The sequence below is a fragment of the Cavia porcellus genome, unplaced genomic scaffold, assembly GCF_034190915.1.
Source record: "Cavia porcellus strain 051 isolate PalLab524CR breed Dunkin Hartley unplaced genomic scaffold, mCavPor4.1 scaffold_1, whole genome shotgun sequence".
Lineage (NCBI taxonomy): Eukaryota > Metazoa > Chordata > Mammalia > Rodentia > Caviidae > Cavia > Cavia porcellus.
In genome coordinates this window covers 133,011,413-133,034,893 of record NW_026947484.1, presented here as the reverse complement: position 1 = coordinate 133,034,893, position 23,481 = coordinate 133,011,413, and the positions used below count along the sequence as shown (strand labels likewise).

Below are 23,481 nucleotides of genomic sequence, written 5' to 3'. Positions count from 1 at the left end.
CCAAATTTTTGCCAGACTGATCCCCTAGTCAGCAGAGGCAGGACTACAGTGGTAGGGTGGAGCCTGGGAGCTAAGAATGAGGTCATGCCTGGCTTCAGGCCTGGGAGGCAGTAAGGGGAGTGGTCTGTTGCAGGGGCTAAACTTAGAAACCTGTGGGTGGCTCCAGCCCACTAGATTTCCTCCACTGGACTTCAAGGAGGTGTGGCCCTGGGTAGGGTGTGACAAGTCTCACCCTCCAGTAAGGTCAGTTTGGGTGTGCAGGAAGCTGGGGCCCAGCTGAAGAGATGAGCAAGAGGCTTTTGTATAGAACAAGATTTTTTCAGTTTTTCTTCCTCCCCTCCCCCAATCATTAGCAGCTTGATTCTCCACAGCAGGAGAAAGGGTGGAATGGCTTGGTTGTAAACTCTCCCAGCCTTCCTGTCCCTCGGGACAGTTTAGCTGGGTTCTAGTTCAGGGTCAGGTAGCAGTGGGTTAAGGCTCCAACGGCATGAGAGGGTGGGCAGCTGTGTCTTCAGAGCTCATTCCTCCACTCTGGCTCCACTTGCAGTGACAGGCACCCTTCACTGTCCTGCTCCTGAGGGAGGCAGTCTTGACCGCAGGCCCCTGGAAGGTCAGCAGTGTGCTTTGTTTTCTTTATGTCTTCCAACACTGTCCCCAACCTGGCCCACCCTTGCCCCGCCCTACCTGAGGTAGAAGAGCTGAGTTTGCTCAGATTTTGGAGTAAATTGTATCCCTGCTGCAGGTCCAGTTTGGCAGGAAAAGGGCACCCAGTGTACCCCCCGTTTTCCTTACAGAACTCTATGAATCTGTGGGGTACAAGGGCATTGGGACACATGGAGCAGTTACCAGTAGAGTGTGAAGGCTCAGTGCTGGTCCTGCCACATCTGAGCCAGGGGCTGTTCAACCTCAGGATGTCAGTCACTCACAGATATGGGGTTGTGGTGAAGATTAACCCACGTAAGGATTGACTGAGCCATAAGCAGCTGCTTAATAAAGCTATACCTGTGCTAGGTTGGGGCCTGTGGCCACTAAGGGGTTTTGGGGTGGGAATGCTCACGCTTTCCAGTCAGGGTCATGGCCCAGGAGAAGGGGGTTGCCCACTACGATAAGCAAAGCTTTGGCCCGGGTCACAGCCACGTTGAACCTCTGGAAGAAAGAAGGGTAGAGTCACAGAAGGGAAAGGCCTGAAGAAGGAAGACTTCCTGCCAACCACAAGCCCTCAAACCTTGGGGTTCTTAAGGAAACCCAGGTTAAAGTCCAGGTCCAGCTGCACAAAGCTCTGGCTGCTTCGCACGGTAGAGATGAGGATGATGCTGCGTTCTTGGCCTTGGAATTCTTCCACGGAGCCCACCTAGAGCAGACAGGCAAGAGCTGAGAGCAGATGGGCACAAGGGAGGGAACCACAGGGACAAGCGCTACCCTGGGGAACGTGAGCGATGAGGTGGGTACAGCACAGTTACTTGGCAGTTGGAGATCAGCAGGTGGGTGCCGAAAGAGGATGAGAGGCTGCAGTGGAAGTAGAAAGCTTAAGGATGAAGCTGCTTATGAGTGTGGGGCCTGGAAAGTTTCAAAGCAAAGCAGATAGCATTGCAGAGAACATGGTAACTCAAAACAGTGCTTCTGAAATATGTTAAGACTGTAGAACCCTAAGCCCGAATTCAGACGCCCTGATCAGAATTTCCAAGGCAGGGGCCTCTAGACTGTACAGGAGTTTTCAACACTGGCTGCAAATCAGAATCACTAGAGGAGCTGTAAAAAGTACTAGGGCCCTGGCTCTGCCCCATAGCTGTGTTAATTGGCTGGGTGGGGCCCTGGCCCTGGCAGTGTTAAAAACAATTCTGGTGGTTTTTAGCTATTCCCAGTGTTACAAACCACCACCTGAGGGAGAGAAAGCAGCCAGCTACTACAGGGTGGGGGGACAATATCATAGGTCAGGTGGAGACAGGCCATGGAATCTGGACTTCACCCTCACGGCAGAGGCCTCAAACCGGCCTGCTCACAAGGATGACATGTCATGGGTGCTTGTTAAAACACACTGGCTTCCAATTCCATCCCAGACCTACAAGATTCCCTATCTAGGAGTGAGAGGCTTGGGGAGAGCCCCAGTTCTGTCCTGAAGGAGTAGGGATGAGACCGGGACATGGGTTGGACTGGAGCACAAACACAGAAGCTGAGGTCCCTGGAAGTGAGGAAGAGAGGGGTACACATAAGGAAGCGAGGAAATGTGGAACAGACTGTCACCTTCAAGTCCTTGATGTCATCTAGTCCCCGAAGCTCCTTGTCAAGTTTAGTGATGCAATACCGGATTTTTTCCACCTGGAGGGAGGGAAAGACTCCTTTCTCAAGCCATCACCCCAAGGCAAGAGGGAACAAGGCAGTGATAAGGGAACTGGGGACAAAGGGAAGGGACAGCTTTATCTCTTGAGATCTTTCGGTCAGCACAAGCTGAGGGCCCTGGAGGCTCTGCCTGCTGGTCTGATTATTAGGGAGGCACCACCTGGGGAGAAGTCCCACACTAGCAGCTGGGAACTGATGGCCTGACCTGCTTCCGGTATGGGGAGATGACACCCACACTTCGGGGGCTCACGCGGGCTTTGCCCTTCTTGGAGGAAGGGGCTAGGAGCAGCTTCAGGTAGGAAGTCACTGTGGCGGCCTCTTCAGGGTTGAAGAAAGATGGGCTATTGCCCTCACGCTCATCTTTGCCCATTACGCCGTGAAAGATGATAGGAAAGCCCTGGACACAGGGTCAGAGGAAACCCTTAGCCAGAACCTCCTACTTGCCCCCCACCTCCAAACCCTTCCAGGACATAACGCTTAGACCAGGATAAAGGGAGGGACCCACAGCATCCACTCAGCCTCCTCCTGCCCCGCACCTTCAGGGAGGAGGGAAGCTGGGCCTCAGGGGTGAGGCCTGAGCCTAGCCCTGAGGGCTCAGCCTTGCCTGTCAAGGCACAGCCTCACCTTTCTAGGCAGCCCTTCCCAGTGGCAGAATCGTTCTCGGTCCACCACGTCTGCACAGGCCTGCAGCTCGCCATCATAATAGAGTCGGTTAGGAATGTCCAGGATGGTGGGATGAGACCTAGGAGGCAGGAAGAGTAAGAACAAGTACTGAGTTACTTCTGTTTTGCTTTGGGGAGGGTGGGGAGCAGCTTCTGCCCTGCTCTGCTGTCCCCTGGAGCCATACACATTGTCCTCCTGCACTTCGGCTCCCTGCATAACAGGAGTACTCAGCTACCCTATCTCTGCTGCCAGGCTCTGCAACCACAGAAAGAAGAATAAAATGTGGTTTCACAAAGCTGGATTGCATTGACCAAATTCTTTTTACGAACTTGTGTTTGTGGTACTGGGAACTGAACTCTAAGCCCTGACAGAGTGCCATCCCCCACTACTTTATATATGTATATAGAGTCTTTTTGAGACAGGGTTCTGCTCTGCAGTTCAGGCTGGGTTTGAACTTGCTTTGTAGCCTAGGCTGGCCTCGAACTTGCAGTAAGCCACTTGCCTCAGCCTCCTGTGGGCTGGGATTACAGGAATGTGTACCACACCAGGCCTCTCTTGCCTTTCATAAAAATTTTTTGAGACAGGGTATCACTAAATTGCTCAGGCTGGACTTGAATTTGTGCTTTTCTTATCTCTTTCTCTCTCTCTTTTTTTTAATTGTTTGAGACATAGTCTAATATAGTTTAGGCTGGCCTTGATCTCACTATGTATTCCAATTGGCCTGGAACTCAAGGGTGATCCTTTTGTCTCAGCCTTCTGAGTGCTGGGACAACAGGTATGTACCACTATGCCTGGATTATTTTATTTTTGAGACAATGTTTTGCCACGTGATCCAGACTCGGTCTTGAATTTTCCCTGTAGTCCAGGCTGCCCTCAAACTCCACATCCTCTTGCCTTAGCTTCTCAAGTGCTGGTATTATGTTTGAGCCACCAGATCTGGCTCCAAATTACTTTTAAAAACTAAGAAATTAGGAACCCCTTCTTAGGACAGTACAAAAAATTATCATCTATTGCCATTACTTGATATGTTACATCCAGAAAAGACGTTGCCAGTGTGATGACGCACATCTGTAATCCCAGCATTCAGGAGGCTGAGACAGGAGAGTCATTGTGAGTTTGACACCAGACTGGGCTACAGAGTGAGTTCAAGGCCTTCCTGAACTCTATAATGAAACCTTATCTTAAAAAGACACACACACACACACACACATCCTAAAAAGGTGAGAAGCAATGACATAACTGATACATACTGAACTCTTAGTGACAGCCTGATATTCATTTAAGAATTCCTGATGTCTGAAGTCATTTACAGAAAAGTACATAAGCCAGGACACACCTTGTAGTCTGTTACTTGGGTGGCTGAGACAGGAAGATCACTGGAGCCCGGGAGTCTAAGGCCAGTCTGGGTTACATAAAAAGAACCTGTCTAAAAACAAAAACTAGTCTCCCTTTTCTCATTTCTCCTTGGATTGCCTGGAAACTTTATCTGAGGTCTACATCAGACACATCCTAGTATCCAACCACCCCCAATGCACAGAAAGCCAAATAAAGTAGTCCAACGATAAAAGCACTTGCTAAATCACACAGACAGGTAGCAGAGATGGGCTAGAAAGACCTCTGACCTTCCACTTTATAGTCTTTCTCATCATAGCCTCTGAGCAACAGGCGTGCAGAGCAGAACCCGCAGCCAGGGCTACAGAGACTGTGAAGGTTGTGTAGCAGCAGAAGTGAGGGTACAGAAATACCTGTAGTTGCGCAGCAACTTGGTTATGAACTGGGGGTTATAGCCAGTGGGGCCCTTCTTGTATAGCGTGTTGAAGGTGAGCAGGCGTTCCAGCAGCGAGTACCCCAGCCCATGTTTCTGTGTCAGTGGAGAACGTAGCACAGGGCCCAGCTGCCGAGGATCTCCTGCCAGCACCAGCTGCCCTCCTGGATCGCCTGTCCCCTTAACTTCTATCAGTCCTGTGAGGCAGGGGTGATGTGGAGAAAAAGGTGGGTGGTGGAGCCTCCTACACCCTCAGGAGGGTGGTGCGCCTCAACCCATCTGATCCCCTCACCTGCTATGGCCACCAGGCTCTCAGGCTCCATGCAGTGGCCAGCCTCATCAATGAAGATGTGTGTGAAGTGATCGACGGGAAACTCAGCCGATACCAATCTGGGAGGTGTCAGGCCAGGCAAGAGTTACACTCAGACTCCCACCTACCAAACTTGGTTTTTTTTTTTTTTTTTTTTTTTTTTTTTTTGTCTTTTTTGAGACGGGGTCTCTCTATGCAGTTCAGGCTGGCCTTGAGCTCACTTTGTAGCCTAGGCTGGTCTCGAACTCGCAACATCCTCCTGCCTCAGCCTCCCAAGTGCTGGGATTACAGGCGTGAGCCACCATGCCCGGCCCACCTACCAAACTTGAATACATACCAAGCTGGCCCTTGAGCTCACCTGCTAGGAGCCCTTCTTTCCCATCTTCCACCTTGTACCACCCTCCACCCCATACCTACACTAACCATCCAGAAACACGCACATGCTTCTTACCTGCTGGCGGTGATGAGGGTGGTAATTAAGACACGATATTCCTGCAGCTGCTTCTTGGCAGGAAATACATACTCCCCCTTGTTGGCATCCCAATTACAGCAAGGCTGTAGATTGTGAAGGCACAAGCTTGGCTGTACCCATGCAATGGCTCTGGCTCTGGGCCACCAAAAATACTTTAGCCACTTCTCTCACTTTACAGACAAGGAGACTGAGACCGGGAGAAGGGCCCTGATCCATCTGAGGTCACAAAACAAGGGACCAGGTCTCCTAGTTTCCTAGCCCATGTCTACCCCAAAAGCTCCCCACACCTCCACCATCCCTTCTGCACTTCCCTAGGTACCTTAATGTCCTCAGGCACCATGCGGATGTCCCTGCTGGGGGCCAAGAGGCGGTAGATGGAGCTGGGCAGGTGGACACGAAGCCGCTGGCAGAGGAGGTCAGCACCCGAGTTGGAAGGAGCACAAGCCAGGATGTGGGCTTTGGGCAAGTGCTTTACCACCTGACGTGCAGAGAAATACAGTGAGGGAGGCAGCTTCTTGGCTGCTGGGGGACTCGGGCTGGGTCAGTACAGCATTTGCTGCCCACAGCTGACTGAGGCAGTTCTGGTTCCCACTGCTGAATAATGTTGCAGTAAATACACAAGTCTATGATGACTGAAATGTAAATGGTGACTCCAAGAGTCATGCAATGTCCAACATACACTCAAAAGCCACACTGACCCTAACTTGCTACTTCCTCTTTTTAATGGCTGTTCAGAAGTAGGAACGTTCAGGGTCTTGGAGGGCATCAGAATGTGGGGACAGGAGCTCAGTGCTGGGGAGTCAGAGCACAAGGGCCAGATTTACACTTAGGCCTCACCTGCTTAATGGCCTCCACTAAAGTGACAGTCTTGCCAGTGCCCGGAGGCCCAAAGATGATGTAGGGGGCTGGACGGGTGGTACCTCTAACAATGTGCTTCATGGCCTGCATCTGCTCTGGGTTCGACTCCAGACTCCGGTCAAACAGCCTGGCAGAGGGACCAGGAATCCAAACTTCACCTAGCATCCCAAAAGTTTGGGGGACTCCATCCCCTACACCCACACCCAGAAGCCCTAGAGCCCCCTGCCCAGTCTCACTTGAGCTTCACATCTGAAGGCAGCAGAGGGATACCACGAGAGGCCACGGGAAAGAGCAGAGGCCCCAGTGGCCAGCGCCTGGTCAATTCCAGGGCTCGGTGCTGGACCCGCAGAGGCTGGCGGTTAAAGGTAAAGTTCACCTTGAAGGTCAGTCCATCCACAAAGCGGTTCAGGAGGCTTTGGACGGGGAGAAGTGAAAAACACTCCAATCTTTCTCTGTTCAGTTAGGTGTGTGGGGGCAATGACAAGCCAGGACCCTCTCCCTCTCTGGTCCAGTCCCTCTTTCCAATACCTCTGCCCAAAGCTCTCCAAGAGAGGAAAGCTCCTCCTACAGCCCAGGGCCACTGAAAAAAAGCTTCCTGCTCTGTGCCTGGGTATCTCTTGTCTCAAGAAGAAATGCCTCCACTCCTCTGGCCTCAGAGACAGCTGAGGTCATTCTAGTAGCTCAAGGTTCCCCCAACACCTACCTTGTGGGGAAGCTCAATTTCACACAGTCCAATTCCACCTTGTGCACAAAGCCCTTGTAAGTGATGGGGTTCTCCTGGTGTGCCTCAGAGGACAAAAGGGCAAACAGGTGGTCACCCCGGAGCACTGAGGGGCGGCTCTCAGCCACACCGGGAACCTGTAGATATGAACATATGCAGGCTCTTACCCCAGGCTCTCTGGACCCATCAGGCCTCAGGTTCTAGCCCTCCAACTCAAGATGCAGGGAGTTAGGCCTCTCTGCATTCCTCTTTTCTCTCCCCCAAACAGGGCCACAGTCAACAAAGAGGAAAGAGGTAACTCTCCCCAAACTGCTCAGATGTGCTGAGCCCAGGAATCCAAAACACGCAAGACAGTATTTTGGGACCTGGAAGGTAGCTTCCCAGTCCATCCAGCTACCCTCTTGGCCACTTCGGTCCCTACTCTGACTTTAAAATGTTGTTCAAAACTCACTTCCTAAAAACAAAAAACAAAAAAAACACTTCACTTCCTGTGGCCTCTTTCCTGAATGCCCTTGCTTTCTCCCTTCTTACCTGAACTTGTGTACAGAAGTATATTCTTGTGAGTAATTTTGGACTTATGCGTACACATTCAAAATCTGAGAGCTAAAAAGCAAAAGCACTCTTAAAAATTATCTTTTTATCTCTGTGCTTTGCAGATAAGGGACTTTGGACTGAAAGAGTGTTTCCCTGGGTGTGGTAACATATGCCTGTAATATGGGCACTCTGAGAGGCTGAGGCAGAAAGATGGCAGGTTTGAGCCCAGCCTGGGAAACTTAGCAACTTAGTGAGACCTAGTCTCAAAATAAAAACAGTAGCTCAGCGTGAAGGCCTTGGATTCAATCAACAGCCTGGGGGTAGGGGTGGGACAGCACGGGCAACTTTCTTATGCAGGGCCACATAACTGGAGGCAGTAAGAGGCCTGTATTACACCTCATTCCCCATCCTACAGCCTCTGGGCAAGATGCACATTCCTTGCTGAGCCCTCTGAGACAGGAACCACTTCATCTTTTTCTAAGTTTGCCCTCCAGGCAGCAAGTATCTTGCCACTCTACTAGGCTGACTGATTTGAGCGTCATCCCACACCTGACTGAAGTCCTGACCTGCAGTGTGAGCAGCCTAGGGTTCCAGGCAGAGGGGTCCCAGATCATAGGCACGGACTCCAGGTCATAGTGCCGGATATCATGCTCCATCTGCAGCTCCTCCAGGTGAAGCAACAGCCGGAACTTCAGTTCATAGTTCTTCCACTTCAGGCTGGTATCCAGCTTGGCCCTGGCAGTGATGGTCACGGAGTGGGGTGGGCAGGGCAGGAAGAAGTTGGTTCAGGCAATCCCTATGCCTGGGAGCATCCCCTCACTCCCCTCTGAATCCCTGAACTGTGAGGGCCCAAGAAAGCAGGGAAGACAGGAGAGTAAAGCAGTAGATGAAGGGTTGGAGGGAGCTCTGGCTCTTGCTTCCTTGAATATCCCTGCCCCTACCTGAGACACAACTTGACATTTGCTCTGTGGATCCTAACAGCCAGAACCTTCTCCCTTTGACCTTCCCATGACCCACAGCCTCATCTCACTCCAATCTTTCTCTGTTCAGATGTCCCTCCTTAGACAGCTTAGAATTAACTGCCTTCTGCAAAGGAGTAAACTCAGTCCCATACTCTGCTTTAGTTTTAGTTTATTTAGCATTTGTTTGGTTCTTCATAGCACTTGCTATTATGTGAAATTATAACAAAGTTTTTAGGAAATTATAGGGTATAGCACTTGCCTAGAATGCGCAAGATCCTGGGTTCAATACTTAGCAGTGCAGAAAGGGGGAGGGAGAAAAGGTGGGGAGGAAGGGAGACACAGAGAGGAAGAGACAGATTTTAAATATGTGAATCAGCGTCCTTCCCTAAAATGAGCAAGGCCTTTGTACTGGTCCACCTTGCATGGTGCCTAGCACAGAGCATGCTCAGGGGATGAAGGAACAGAGCCAGGGAGGCTAAGGAGACCAGTACAGGCAAAGGGAACAGAGAGAGGACAGGGAAGAGTGAGGGGGACAGAGGGTTGGCACCTACTTGATCTCAGCAATCTCCTTTGGGGCAGCAAAGGTATTTGATCTCTGAAGAAGGACAGGGAGCAGCTGCCTGAGGCGGTGAGGTGGGTGGTAGGTTTCCAGTGGCATAGTTAGCTCCAGGTCATAGTCCTTAGCCCTGGGTAGGAGAGGAAAAGCAATCACGAACACAGAAACCTGTCACTTCAGACTCTGGGAATGACCCTCAGTGCAGGATACACAGGGTCTTCTATAATATAACTGCTGACAACTGCTGAAAGGCTGCAGGCAGCCTCTGTCGAAGGGAGCTCATTAGCTCATGTAGCTTATGTATCCAAGGTTGGACCATTCTCATCTGTGGAAAGCCTTATACTTGAAAATATTTTAAAATGGGGCTGGGGATTTAGCTCAGCGGCATAAGCACCTGCCTTGCAAGCAGGCGGTTGTGAGTTCGATCCCTGGTACCGATTAAAAAAAATATATATATATATTTTAAAATAATGCATAGGAAACACGTTCACTAGAAGGAAAAATCAGATAATATATCACATTCTTATCATCAGAGACAACCAGTGTTAACTTTTTGATATACAGCCTTCCAGATTTTTTTTTTTTTTTTTTTTTTTGAGGCAGGATCTTAGGCTACCCTTGAACTTGCTCTGTAGCCCAGGCTGGCTACAAACTCTCAGAGATCCTCCTGCCTCAGTCTGGGATTACAGGTATGTGCTGCCATCCTCAACTATAAATTTGTATTTTCTGTACATATGTATTGTTAACGAAAAAAGAGCATGATGGTCTCACTATGAAGGTCTGATGATTACATGCTGTTATGGCTGATATCTAGATGTCCCCTCAAAGCCTCATGCACTCATAGGTAAGCTCTTGAGAGATGGCTGGATCATGGGTGCATGATCCAGGGATTCAAGGTAACTAAATGGGTTTAGCATGGATCTGGGTGTGGATAACGGAAACCTCACCCTTGATGTGGTAATCTATAAATCAATAGATTTATAGTTTGGATAGAGGAGGGAAAGAAGGAACACAGGCTTGCTGCTCGCTGCCTTCTATTTGCCACACCATGAACTATCTTTCCTCTGTGATGCCGCTCTACCAGGCCATCCTACCAAAGACCCAGCTCTTTATGAACTGAAACCTCTGCAAACTATATGAACCTTTCCTACTAAGGAAACTAAATGAACCTTTCCTGTTTTAACTTTACATGTTGGATATATTGGCTCAGCAATGAGAAAATAACTAAGACATATGATTTGCCTTTTTTGGTTTTGTGGGTTTTTATTTTTGAGACAGCGTCTCATTTTTGTAGCCTAGGCTGGCCTTGAACTTGCAGCAATTCTTCTGCCTCAGCCTCTTGAATGCTGAGATTATAGGCATGTACCACTACTCTGGGCCATGGTCTGCATTTTTTTTTTTTGAAATTCATTATAATGTGAACATGTAGTTATGCCAAAAAAGATGTCAATGTGTATATATTATGTACTTAAGAGTATATTCACATAGAATGCCCAGAACAGGGAAATCTAGAAAGATGGAAAGCTGATGAATGGTTGCTTAGGGATGGAGGTTGATGGTAGTATATAAAAGGGTCTCTTTTTTGGGGATAATGAAATGTTCTGAAGCTGATTGTGTTGATGGTTATACATATCTGTGATTATATTAAAAACCACTGAACTGTATTTGTAAAATGGGTTAATTGTATGGTGAATTATCTCAATAATGCTGTTTTTAAAAAAAAGAGAATAGGCAGCACTATAATTCAGTGGTAAAGTATATACTTAGTACTCATGAAGCCCTAGGTTCTATTCTTAGCAATGCTAAAAAATTGTAATTGAAAAAGAATCTAGACACAATGGCACAAGTCTATATTTGGCAACTACATGGGAGGCTGAGGCATAAAGATCCCAAATTCAAGGCCAGCCTGGACAATTTAGTGAGTCCCTGTCACAAAATGAAATTTAAAAAGGACTGGGAGCCAGGCATGGTGGGGCACTCCTGTAATCCCAGAACTTGGAAGGCTAAGGCAGAAGGAGTCCCACAAGTTCAAGGCCAGCCTGACTACATAGTGAGTTCATGGGCAGCTTGACCTATATAACGAAACCCTGTCTCAAAAATAAATAGAGTGGGGGGCGGGGGGCAGGGGGGCTGGAGATTTAGTTCAGCGGCATAAGTGCCTGCCTTGCAAGCAGGCAGTTGTGAGTTCGATCCCTGGTACCGATAAAAAAAATAAATAGGGGGTGGGGATACGGCTTAGTGGCACAGTGCCTACCAAGGTCATGAGTATGATTCCCAGAACCATAAATAAATAAATACATGAGTTGGGGATTTAGTTCAGTGGTGGAACACTTGCCCAGTGAATGAGGCCTTGGGTTCCAAACCCAGAAGCACAATCAATCCATCAATCAATCAATCAAGGTAGAGATGTTTGTAATGAGCTGCCTGATCATTCATTACATAGTAAAAAGACTAAAAAAAAAAATTTAAAAATCTTTTATATGCTTCTCAGATCTGCCACTCTCTTACAATTTACTTCCTACACAGAAAAGGTCTCTGAGGCCCACAGGAGAGGAGAACTCTCAGGTAGGAGAGGAGCTCTGGCTTGCAGCTCTGAGGTCTTGGGTAGGAGATACTCAGCCTGGAGGGGGTTGGAAGGATTACCCGTCAGGTCTCTCCCCTTCCTCTATCTGGTTGGTCGCCACAGAGTTTCTAGTGATCTGGCTGCGCTTGAAGGGAGTTGTAGGCTTCAGTTGTGTAGCCAGGGGGCTGTGAGCTACAGCGGCCAGGAAGCGGGCAATGTAGAAAGTGCCAGCTCCTTCTGAATCCGACTCTGCAGGGCCCAGCAGCTCCCAGAGCACTGTGGCTGGGAAGTAGCCCACAAGATTGGTCTTACAGTGGACTTGGAGCTCATAGCATTCACCTGGAGGAAGACAGCTGCATGAATGGAGGTGGGGTGGGAACCCCACTTTCCATGCCAAGGCAGAGCCCACTGGAGAGCAACAATATACTTTCCCAAGCCCCAGCCCTGCCCCGGGCCAGTTTCCCATACACTAAAAGGTCTTTCCTTTAGAAGCCACTCACCAGGGTCCAGTGGGCAAGGTAATTCCTGGTCATTGTAGAAGGTAAACTGGGGTGTCCAGCACAGTGGGAAAAGATGAGTGAGAGTAACAGGCTTGGTTCCTCCATTCCGAAGCCTCAAGGTCAGCACCTCCTTGTGGTTCAAATCCAGGTGGATAAGGAGCTGCCCATCTTGGGTTTCATGGGGCCCCTGAACTTCCACATCCACCCCATGCTTCCCGTGCAGATACTGAGCCCTGAAGAGAGCAGGAGTCAGGGGGTGGCAGGGCCTGGACTGCGGGTTGCCCTTGGAAAGTTTCAAGGTTGGGATGTTGGCAAGGTACCAGCTGTGCTCAGGAAGCCCACCCCACCCAGCTCAATTCCCTGCCCTTCCCTCAGTCTTGGGGGGGGGCACTTACCATAGCCTCCCCATTCCTCAGTCCACTTCCCCCACACCCTCACGTACGTGCAAACACACACACACACACACACACACACACACACACACACACCTGTCGTAAAAGATTGTGGCTAGCAGTGACTTGTGGTGCTTGCTGATATCTGACCCCAGCTTCATTTTCCTCTTTTCTGGCAACTGCACGTCGGCCCAGCGATCAAGGCTGAAGAACCTGACCTGAGTCTTGCTGACATAGGCCAGATTTGCAATCTTCATTCCATACAGCATGGAGGAGAAACCAGGGGTGGGTGTCCCAGAGCTGCCGGAAGCAGAGGAGACTGGGAAGTGAGGAAGGCGGCACCAGTGGGATGCAGGGTAGCTGGGGGTCAGCCTCTGAGGGTCACTCTATGCTTAACACAGCAGAGACACTCAAGCTAGGGACGGGAGGAATGTTTCATGTCTTAAGGCAAAGAGCATGGGACTTTCCAAGGCAAAATGTAGCAACAGGCTGTGGATTGTACACTTCTAAGGAGAAAAGGCCAGATTAGAAGGACTTGGTGAAGAAGGAGAGAGAAAATGTTTTTATTAGTGATGGTAGTGGGGAACTTTGGAACACAGAAAATATATGTATAAACAACTCAGCTGAGTAAGCTGATGCAGAGGAGTGGATAAGGGACCCAGTGGATGACAGGTGAGAGAGAGGGGGTTAGAGACAACAGAGGTGTCCAGAGCATGCACAAGGTGGCTAATAAGATAGCAGTTTCCACCCAAAGTCAAAGGATGCAGATGGAACCCAAGCAGGAAGGCAAAGAATCCTTCTCCAGAGATCAAGTAGCCTGGCTTTGTGCCTAGAGAGTGAAGACAGGGAAAACTGGTCAGCAGGAAAGTAACCTCAAGATTCAGTATGTGGGATTCAGTTTAGTCAACTCAACAAACACAGAGGCTTGTTAGATGCCAGACACTGTATTACACGCTGGGGAGATCCCAAGATCCAAGAGACCCAGATCCACCTCAAGGAGCACTCAGACCAACACCACAAATTTAGGGTGATGCTGGGAGAAAGAGCACAGCCACTGCTGGGGCTCCCGAGGACACTGACCCCAGCTTGGGGGCGGGGTGGGTTTCAGTCACAAGGGGTGCCTTGTAAGTGAGCAAAGGTGAGGGATGTGTAAGAACCATGCTCCACCAATCTATCTGCATTAGCACTACTCAGAGCCTCACTGTGTCTGTCTTGAGGGAATGGGGACAGAAAAGGCTGGGGATGCAGTTCACTTGTACTTACCTAGCATTTGCAAAGCTCTGGGCTCCATCCCCAGCATCACAATAAATAAGTAAATAAAAAAAATAAAACAGACAACACAACTTGTCTTCCGTGAGTAGTTTGTTGATAGTGTGGTGAACCAATTAGCCCAGTGCTTGGCACACAGGAGACCTCAGTAAAGGTGAGTGATGATTTAGTATCACATATAGTTTGACACTAGTAGAGTAAAAAGTGGAAGGGGAGGAGTGGCAGGAGGCAGCAGAGATGGGCAGGGGCCAGACCATGTGTTTTTGCTCAAAAGTCCTAAAAACCTAGACCTAAGACCCCAAATGTCAGCAGTTCTTTCCCTTTCCTGGTATCCAGGAACCCAAGGGCACTTTCACACCTGACAGGCATATTCACACTTGACAGGCATGTTCAAGATCTAGACAACCAACACCCTCTCTCAATGTCTTCTAAGGAATGAAAGCAAATTTGTGTTCCTAAGAACTCTTAAGGCTAAATCAGCATGATCACTCACCAAGGCATATGCTATGTTAGGGGTATCTCTCTGGTGTCTCCTGCCTGGAACTCTGCCCCTCTCCTTCACCCCAGGCATATGAGAACAGTACCATTCAGAAAATTTTGAGTTATCTATGATTTGTTTTAAAGAGATAATAAATCAATTGAAAATATAATGGAGAAAGCTCAATAAAAGCTACTATTGTTAGTATTTGTGTTAGTAGCAATAGTAGTACTAACAGTGGCAGTTGTAAGAATAGTGACAACTTACTTTCAACCCACATCAGAGGCTACCCTGTGGTTACAGAACCACTGCAGGTGGTGGGTTTTAAGCAGGGGAGTAGCAAGATCATATTTGCATTTCAGATCACTCTGGCTTCAGGATTGGAGGATGGATTGGCTGGAGGCAAGACTGTAGGCAGGGAGATCAGTTAGAAGAAGGACATTGCAAAATACTGGTTAAAAGATAACAAAGGCCTGAACAAGGCAGTGGTAGAGAAAGAAGAGGGGCCAGATTTGATCACAGTCAGAATGCCAATTAACAGAATGTGGTGACTCGCAGGAAAGGAAATGAAGCTGGGAAGAGGGGTGAGTCTAGCACACCCAAATCAATGGGCTGGCTCAAGGGTCTATCCCTTAGATAGGAGGTAAAGAGGAGATGCATGTAGAGATAACCATGACATGTGCACAAGCTGGGTTGGAGAGTGTTGTGCTCAGTGGCAGCTCTGGCTCCATGAGTCAGAAGTTGAGAACTCAGGTCAAAGTCCAGATAGATCTTAAAACTAAGGAGTTCTCAGGTGTTAGTTATAACCATTGAGAACAATGAATTCAGGGAAGGAGAGAAGGAGAGAGAGATAACACAGATGAAACCTTCAAGAGAGCGACAGAATCCACAAAAGTGTCAGAATCAGGTGTCCGGATCAAATGTTTCTGAAGGATTCAGCAATAAACGGATTGAAATCAGGAGGTCAGTAACTTTCAATAGTGCTCCTTAGTTTTTCATTCCCCAAGTCCCATGGGTTAGGGTACAAACTCATACCCACAAAAGACAGGTCCCACAGCTATTTTGCCGTCTCAGAGATCTGCTCAGTCCCATTTTCTTTTTGTCAGAATAACCATATAACCCTCAAAACTGTACTCTACCTACTCTACCCACCAGAAGTAAGCTGGGCATGGTGGTACACTCCTGTAATCCCAGCACTTAGGAGGCTGAGGTAGGAGGATTGTTGCAAATTCGAGGCCAGCCTGGGCTACAAAGTGAGCCCAAGGCCAGCCTCAACTGCATAGGAGACCCTGTCCCAAAAAGACAAAAGAAAAAAAGAAAACAGAAGTGCAGGCATTTTGAAAAGGCCTGAGTTCCCAACACAGCACTGGTAGAAAAGGGGGCTCCATGTGACTGATCAAAGTGGGGAACCTATGTGTGCCTGTAGGGGTAAATGGCTCTCTGACCAAATGTGGCCAGCAGACAATGTAGGCCCAGCTTTCAAGGGAAGACGAAAGCAAACTTTTAATATGAAACCTTCTATTTTTGGAAGAGGCTCTGCATGAGCCCTGGCTATACAACTCATCTTTCCACATGTTACAACTTCTACTATGGAAGCTTTTCTATAAATATTTCTCAAATGATTCTCTGTCTGTTATTCCTATGCAAATTCATCTATCTCTAGTCTAAGGTGATAGCCATAAGAAGTAAATTCTTTTTTAAAAAATCACTAATAATACATTATTGTTGATAAAGTTTCAATCTTTATATTATATACCTGTAGTTACCTAGACTTCTAGAGAAAACTTCCTAACCCAGACTGAAAACCTGAAACAAAAATAATAGCCAGGTGTGGTGGTGCATGCCCATAAACTCCATACTCCAGAGGCTAAGGCAGGAGGATGATGTATTCAAGACCAACCTGGACTATCCAGCAAGACCCTAGAAAAGCAGAAAGAAAGAAAGAAAGAGAGAGAGAGAGAGAGAGAGAGAGAGAGAGAAAGAGAGAAAGAAAGAAAGAAAGAAAGAAAGAAAGAAAGAAAGAAAGACAAAACAATTATACAGGGAAAACAAACATTCAATCTGAAAAACAAATCCAGATGACCAAAAGAGTGTGAAAAACTGCCAACTGTAAAGAAGTGTAAGTCTTAAAAAATGAGGTATCTAACCGGGCGTGGTAGCTCAGGCCTGTAATCCCAGCACTTGGGAGGCTGAGGCAGGAGGATCATTGCAAGTTTGAGACCAGCCTGGGCTACAAAGTGAGTTCAAGGCCAGCCTGAACTGCATAGTGAGACCCCGTCTCAAGAAGACAAAAAAAAAAAAAAAAAAAAAAAAGGTATCATTCCTATTGGAGAGACAAAAATAAAAATAGTTCTAACATGCATTTCTGTTCTTGGAATTTTGGTTGTGGTGGCTATGATCTGTCTTGTGTCTGGTGTCTCAGTTCTTGAATCTCCCCTAAGATTTACAAGGAGGTTCACAGCAAGGAAATAGAGTCAGCAGCAGCAGGTTTAGCAAGTAGCTGTACTAGGTGGTAAGCATAGTACTTTATAAGCAAAGTAATTTATTAAGGGTAGTACATTTTTAAAAAGGCAGAGTGTCTACAACCAGAGGTGGCAATGGCTCTGAGTTTAGAATGGGCTTTCTTTGTAAATTTTTGGAATTCTGGGGAGAGATGGAGGGTTGTCCCTAACCGGGATTTTCTCTGAGTGGCAGCAGAACTCCACCCACCTATAAAAAGGGGACTCTTTCATTTAATATTGTCTTGGTGTCTCCCCCAGGAAGGTCAAAAACCACAGTGCATATATATGTTAATAAGATCTAATTGGGTTACCTTTCAGTTTAAGTCCCCTAGGTGGGCATGGTTGATCTCAAACTTAAGTAACTGTTCATGTGGGGTGTATCTTTAGGTAGCCTGATGAACTCTTCTCAAGAAATTATAAAACTGCAAACTCTGGAACTGTAGGTCAGTGTTTGTCTAAGGTATTCACTTTTATTCATTATTTGTGGGGCATTGTCTTACTATGTAGTACAAGCTGGCGTTGAACTCATCATATCGCTCAAATTTGTAACCATATGGCCTCAAATTTGTAACCACTCTGCCTCAGCCTACTGAACAGGTGTGTTCAGCCTCAGCTGAAAGTTTTTCTTTTAGCCATCTGGTGTTCTCCCAGCTCTTATGTATTAGACTACCTACTCTACCAATTCCATGTTTTGTAAACTCTGAGCTGTGGGTGGGTCAACACCAGAATTCTTTTTTTTTTTTGTCTTTTTTTTTTTTTTGAGACAGGGTCTCGCTATGCAGTTCAGGCTGGCCTTGAGCTCACTTTGTAGCCCAGGCTGGTCTCGAACTCGCAAAGATCCTCCCACCTCAGCCTCCTGAGTGCTAGGATTACAGGCGTAAGCCACCACACCCGGCTCTACATTTTCTAACAAGCACTCATCATGACAACAATTAAATAATCATGTTTAATTGCCACACCCTTCCCTTGTGTTTTTTTTTTTTTTTTTTCTTTCTGGGAACCACAGCACCTGGCAATATTGCTTTGTTCATAGGAGGCACCCAGCCAATATTTGTTGACCAAAAGAATGACCCTAAGCAAGAATTATCTTATCTCAGAAATCTTTCCTGACACCTGTCATTACTCCTCCCTAAAGCAGACTGCCTGTGCAGCATGCTAGTAATACAGAGAAAATTCTGCCTGGTAGAGCCTCGTTTCTGCCTTAGGCAACCCGGAAAGAATGGCATTATTTTATATACTACATTTGGGGAAATGGAACAAAATGAATGCAACCACTAAGTGGTGAAGCTGGAATCTAAACTTGGCTACCTAGATACAATACTTGCGTGTGTACTGCTGAATTGAATTTGTTTACATATATGCTGTTTCCTATTAGACTACACTCTTTGGAGGCAGTAACCAAGGAACAAACGTAGAGCCACATTTGTTAAATTTGGGGTGGTTGGTACATTCTAGGAGGCTGAGGCAGAAGCATTACAAGTTCAAGTCGTCTGAGTAACTTAATGACTCAGTGAGACCCTGTCTCAAAAATAAAAAGGGCTGAAGATGTAGCTTAGTGAGAAGGCTCTGTGTTCCATCTTCAACATCACATACAGACACAAAAGTTCTCTAATCCAAACAGAAATCTCCCCAACCTTTGTGGGAGGAGCATGTAAACAAAATCTATTTCTGTCTTTTGGAATAACATTGAAGTGAGTGACACTGGATTTTTTTTTTGTTTTGTTTTGTTTTGTACCAGGCGTGGAACTCAGCACTTGCACTTGCCAGACAGGTGCTTGTGCCACTGAGCTATCCCTAGCCCTGACACTGGAGTTTAATACTATCTATCCATCATGACAGTCATGGATAACCACCACTTTGTTCTCTTTGATTTTTCTCTTCCATCAAGCATTTCTCATAATAGGTATGAACCCAGAGGCCTTTCCTCCTCTTATTTGTATTTAAATACTTTCTGTCCTTCAAGGCCAAGGTCAATGCCACCATCTATAACATATTCTAGTAATTATAAGAGAGTGTTATTTCTTTTTGCATAAAACCTAAGTGCATATAATTAAAATTTGGGAGGGCTGGAGGATGTCACTCACTGAAGCAGTGCTTCTTATTTGCCTGGTATTCTTGCCTAGCATGTGCCCTGGGTTCCCTCATCAGCATGGCTAAATAAATAGCCAGGTTGCCTACTTGACAGGCTGAGGCAAGACGAACACTTGAGCCCAGAGTCTGAGGTCCACTTGAGAGACAAGACCCTATTTCACCAAAAAAAAAAAAAAAAAAAAAAAAAAAAAGAAAAAAGAAAAAGAAAGGCCAGACAGAGCAAAGCATACATACAGTCCTTCAACTAGCTACTCAGGAGGCTGAGGCAAAAAAGATCTCAGTTAAGGGACTTGATAACTTAGTAAGAGACTCTATCTCAGAAAAAAGGGCTGGGAACTGATGGACTTTAAAACCAGCCAGGCCTTTAATACAGTTTACATTTGTTCTATTAAAATTACTTCTCAAAGTAAAAAAATGAAAAATTAAAATTAGAGAAAGAAAAGGGGCGGGAGGTGTAGTTCAGTGATACAGTGTTTGCTTCACATGCTCAAAACCATTCAATCTGTATGGGAGGCGGGTAGGGCCTAAAAATTGCTTTTGAAAATCTCCAGATTCGCCCATAACATTCAGCACACATAGTCTTCTGCAAAACCCAACATTGCTGGTTTCTCCCACTACTGAAGCATACTTGTTTAAAACGGACAGATTCCTTCATCAAACTACAGTCAGGCACCTCTGACCCATTTTTTGACCAGTCCTTGCTCAATTTTAGTAAAAATCCTGCTGAATCAATTTAGTGTGGAAACTTCTCCCTGACTTACCATCACTCTCGATATCTCATCAAGTTCCACATTTCCAACCTTAGAATATAAATCTTCGGTCTGCCTTTCACAAGAATCCTGTAGGTCTGTTTAACAAGAATTCCCCTGCTCTTGATGTCTCATTACTAAATTCCTATATACTGCCTGTTGTCTGTTCATTGGCCATAAACCCCCAGCTGTCTTTGCTGAATTTGGAGTTCAATGTTCTCTATCCAGTAATGCCAAAGTGGTTGACTTGTAGTCAGAGCCACTTTGTACTTTGTGGACACAGGTGAATTCGTGTATATAGAATACTGATGTGATGTGATCCAACGGTAATCATTATTATTATTTTTTTTTCCCTTGAGACAGGGCCTCACCATGTAGTTCAAGCTGGCCTTGAACTCACTATGTAGTCTAGGCTGGCCTCGAACTCACAGTGATCCTCCTGCCTCAGCTTCCTAAGTGCTGGGATAACAGGCACATGCCATCAGGACTGGTAGTAATTGCTTTGTTTATTCTCCATTCTCTTTTTATTGTGTATTACAGCATATTATATATGTACCAGCTCATCTTAATTGCCAGTTGACTGGATGGAGACTCCTAGAGAGGTGTGCGGATCATGGGGGTATGTACTCATTAGGTGGATTAATCCACTGGTGTTCATACCTAAATGTGCTGGTGGGAGGTCACTCAGTACAGGAGTACCTTTAAGGGAATCTTTCACTTCTTTTATGAGGGGATGGGGGAATACTGAGACAAGGTTTTGCTACATCGGACAGGCTGTCCTTGAAACCCTGATCTTGCCTCCTTTTCTCCTGAGAGCTAGGATTAGAGCTGGGCCCACCAGAATCCATTTAGAGGGTGCATCTCTCTCTGGTACTCTTCCTCTAACCTCTGATTTCTGCAATCAGTGAGCAGCTTTGTTCCACCACCCTCTTCTGCCCTGATGTTTCTGCCTTGGATCCAGGCTACAGTGAGTGGATGATACTTCTGAAACAAATGCCAAATTAAACACTCTTCCTTTTAGGTGCAGGTATCAGTATTTTGTCCCAGTGATGGAAAAGATGACTAATAATGTGTGTATACACAATACATACATATCATAGCCTTTACTGGTCTCCTGGGGTTGGTATGTTCCCATCTTTGTAGACCCCAAAATGATGTGAGGGCATAAAACAGGTCCTTATCATCTGTGCCCCTTCTTTAGATGTTGCTCGTGCCTATTAGTGTTCCTCTCAAAATGTGACATCCATTACTGAAAACAACATCCAGACCCAGCCCGGTCAATATGGAGAATCTCTAACTCCTCCTCCTACCTCCAAACCTGTACTTGTATTAACTCAGGCTAAAATCTGCACGAAACCATAGGAGCCATTAGCTATTATTAAGACCCACTTTCCATTCTCCAGCTTATGCACAAGTCTTTATACTCATCTCTGTTAGGTCATTTCTTGGTTTTCTGCCCAAAGCAGCAGCCTGTTGCTAGAGGTGCTTTTAAAACACAGTTCTACGATGCGACAGAAGTCTCTTTGATTTTCATTTGTGTGGTAATAGGAAAGGAAGCCTGCTTTCAGCTACAGGAGGAAAGGAGGCCTCCTGGAGACTGTCGCTGGCCCTGGGTCTCCAAGGAGAATCCACAGGTGCTAATTTAATGGAGGTTTGGTGAGTACGTACTTTGTGCGTTTTTTCTTTACAGCGTTTCCCGAGATCTCCCTCCCACAGTGGGCCTTTGGGGCTCTAGCATATCTTGGATTCGGAGGCGGCAGCCGTTCAACAAGGAGGGGGAGCGGTCCCCGCGAAGCCCGTGCTGGTAGGCAGCGCTTTCCTTCCCCGCGCACCCGCAAGGCCCGGGCCCCTCCGGAGCTCCTCTTCCCCCACTCCAGCACGGTCCCTCAGACCCCGCGAGCTGGCAGGGGTGCGGACTTGGTTCCCAGGCCCGTGGTAGGCTCTCGGCAGGGACCCAGTGCAGAGGCCTGGCTGCGCAGAGCAGGCAGGGGTAAGGGTGGGATGCGGGAGGAGGTCTGTGTCGCCCCAGGACGGGCCCGAACCGTGGGGGGCTGCGTCCCTCTGCACCCAGGGCATGAAGGGCGATCCCGGCGCGTGGTCGCGGTGGCCCGCTGGGCCCCGCGATTTGGGGTCGGGTGGGCCGGTCTGTACCTGGTCTTGAAGTCCCGGTTATAAATAGTACGCAGCCGCTCGCGATCTGTCTCAGTGTCCAGTCCCCGGGCGAGCAGGAAACTCTGGAAGTGCTGGCCCGTTTCCCGGAGCTGCCGGCGGCTGAACTTGTTGGGCATCGCGGCAGCGGCTGTGGCCCAGGGACTAAATTCCGTGGAAATGAAACTGAAAGTCGCTGCCGCGGCGGGAAGTTGCCAGCCCAGGGACAAAGTTTAAGAGGGAAGCCCCCTCCTTCTGACCCCTGAACCAGTAGGCTCTCTACACCTCTCCTCTGCTCTCCTCCCCAGCCTAGCCTCAGGCCTCAGTTCTGTCCCTCCCCCTCTTCGTATTAACTCTTTCCCAAAGAGTCTGACCCCTCCCTCAAGTCCCTCCCCTCACCCCAAGCTCCCTCCCTTGGCTGCTAGCCAGGCTATGAACGTGGCTATCGCCTAGGTCCGCTAAACTGCAGGCCAGGACCGCCAAGCCTCAGCTAGGAGTACTCCCACGCCCACCCTCCAGAGCCTCTGGACTTACTGCGGTACGGAAGAGCAAAGGGCAGGGTCACAGACGTGGGGCGGCTGCAGCTGGACTGGGGAGGTTCACCCAACACCTCCCCCAGACAGCCAGGAACCTAAACCATTGCATAAATGGACGGCAGGCCCCCTTCCCCATTTTCTCTGCTCGGGCTTTCAGACCCAAGAGGACAATAGTCAAACAAGTTTGGGGAAAGTGTCTCTGAGGTGAAGGTGTATATGTGTGGGAGAGAGGGACAAAAGGTTCTGCCAAAAAAAACCCCACATTCATTTCTTTCCCCCTACGCACAGACTTCATTATATTGCAAGCTAGTGATCCTTACCCTTGAGCTACATGCTTGGGTACTTAATTGCACCAGCTTGTATTGTTCTTTGTTAGTAAGTGTTGCTTAACCATTAAAATATAATTAGCGTCCTGAGAGCAAGGTTAGGCAATAAACAGTTAACACCAACATCAGTACCAGGAAAAGATCCGTGCGCTTAAGAGACTGTTTAGACAATCTAAAAAGGGTAAGAGTACCAAAAAATGTACAAGCCTTCAGCATTTAATCTCCAGAATAAAATAACAAACATACACTAGAATGGGATAAAGATAATAACTTATATAAAGAATTAAATCAGACTAGAGTTGCAACTACATCAAAGCTAATGTTGTTCTCCAAAGAAGTTCCCGACAGGAGGCCACACACTCAATTTAACCTACTGTGACCTGACCAGGACTCAGGTCAATCTCCTGCTGGGCCAACCCAGTATCTTTTCCCAAGGCCAAAAGGGAAGAAAAGCCAAGAATACAAACATTAGCAACAGGAAATGCTGCATCAGTGAAAAAGCTACGAGGAAAATAGAGCACAGGGAACTAGTTTGTGGTAGAAATTAATTATGCATATTAATAGAAAAAGTGAGGAAAGTAGCCACAAATTTTACTTTCTCTCATCCAATTACTCCAGTGATGCTGCTGGAGCTCAAGAGGGCAAACTCCAAGCCAGGCATGGTGGTGATGAGGCAGGAGGATTTTAAGTTGGAGTGCAGCCTGGTCAGTTTAGTGACTTAGTGAGACCCTGTCTAAAAAAATAAAAAGG

The 23,481-nt window shown here is 47.4% G+C and overlaps 1 protein-coding gene across 2 annotated transcripts; it reads right to left on the bottom strand.

Moving 5' to 3' along the window:
• Positions 1 to 297: 297 nt before the first annotated feature.
• On the bottom strand, positions 298 to 22,191 carry Mov10 (Mov10 RNA helicase). 2 transcript variants are annotated; one of them, XM_013142768.3, is made up of 21 exons: positions 21,873 to 22,188; positions 14,648 to 14,788; positions 12,730 to 12,933; positions 12,242 to 12,474; positions 11,822 to 12,080; positions 9,174 to 9,308; positions 8,227 to 8,395; positions 7,109 to 7,263; positions 6,642 to 6,818; positions 6,385 to 6,532; positions 5,867 to 6,025; positions 5,527 to 5,630; positions 5,058 to 5,155; positions 4,746 to 4,962; positions 2,962 to 3,079; positions 2,543 to 2,734; positions 2,242 to 2,316; positions 1,226 to 1,351; positions 1,058 to 1,146; positions 685 to 806; positions 298 to 603 (listed from the first exon to the last, which is right to left on the bottom strand). In XM_013142768.3, exons 3-21 carry the CDS (start codon positions 12,900 to 12,902, stop codon positions 512 to 514), a joined length of 2,841 nt encoding a protein of 946 aa, XP_012998222.1. In that variant the 5' UTR covers positions 12,903 to 12,933; positions 14,648 to 14,788; positions 21,873 to 22,188; the 3' UTR covers positions 298 to 511. The 2 variants fall into 2 exon arrangements, with proteins under 2 accessions (XP_012998222.1, XP_003479054.2); XM_003479006.5 differs by lacking the exon at positions 14,648 to 14,788 and having other exon boundaries at positions 21,873 to 22,191.
• Between the last annotated feature and the right edge of the window lie 1,290 nt (positions 22,192 to 23,481).

Bases quoted from the DNA above. Each gene is read 5' to 3' on its own strand.
- Mov10 (XM_003479006.5), bottom strand. From the start codon at position 22,009: ATGCCCAACAAGTTCAGCCGCCGGCAGCTCCGGGAAACGGGCCAGCAC. The intron at 12,934-21,872 runs GTACAGACCGGC...TGCTTCCGGCAG, and splicing joins AACCGGGACTTCAAGACCAG to CTCTGGGACACCCACCCCTG. The intron at 3,080-4,745 runs GTATTTCTGTAC...CCTGCCTCCTAG, and splicing joins AAGTTGCTGCGCAACTACAG to GTCTCATCCCACCATCCTGG.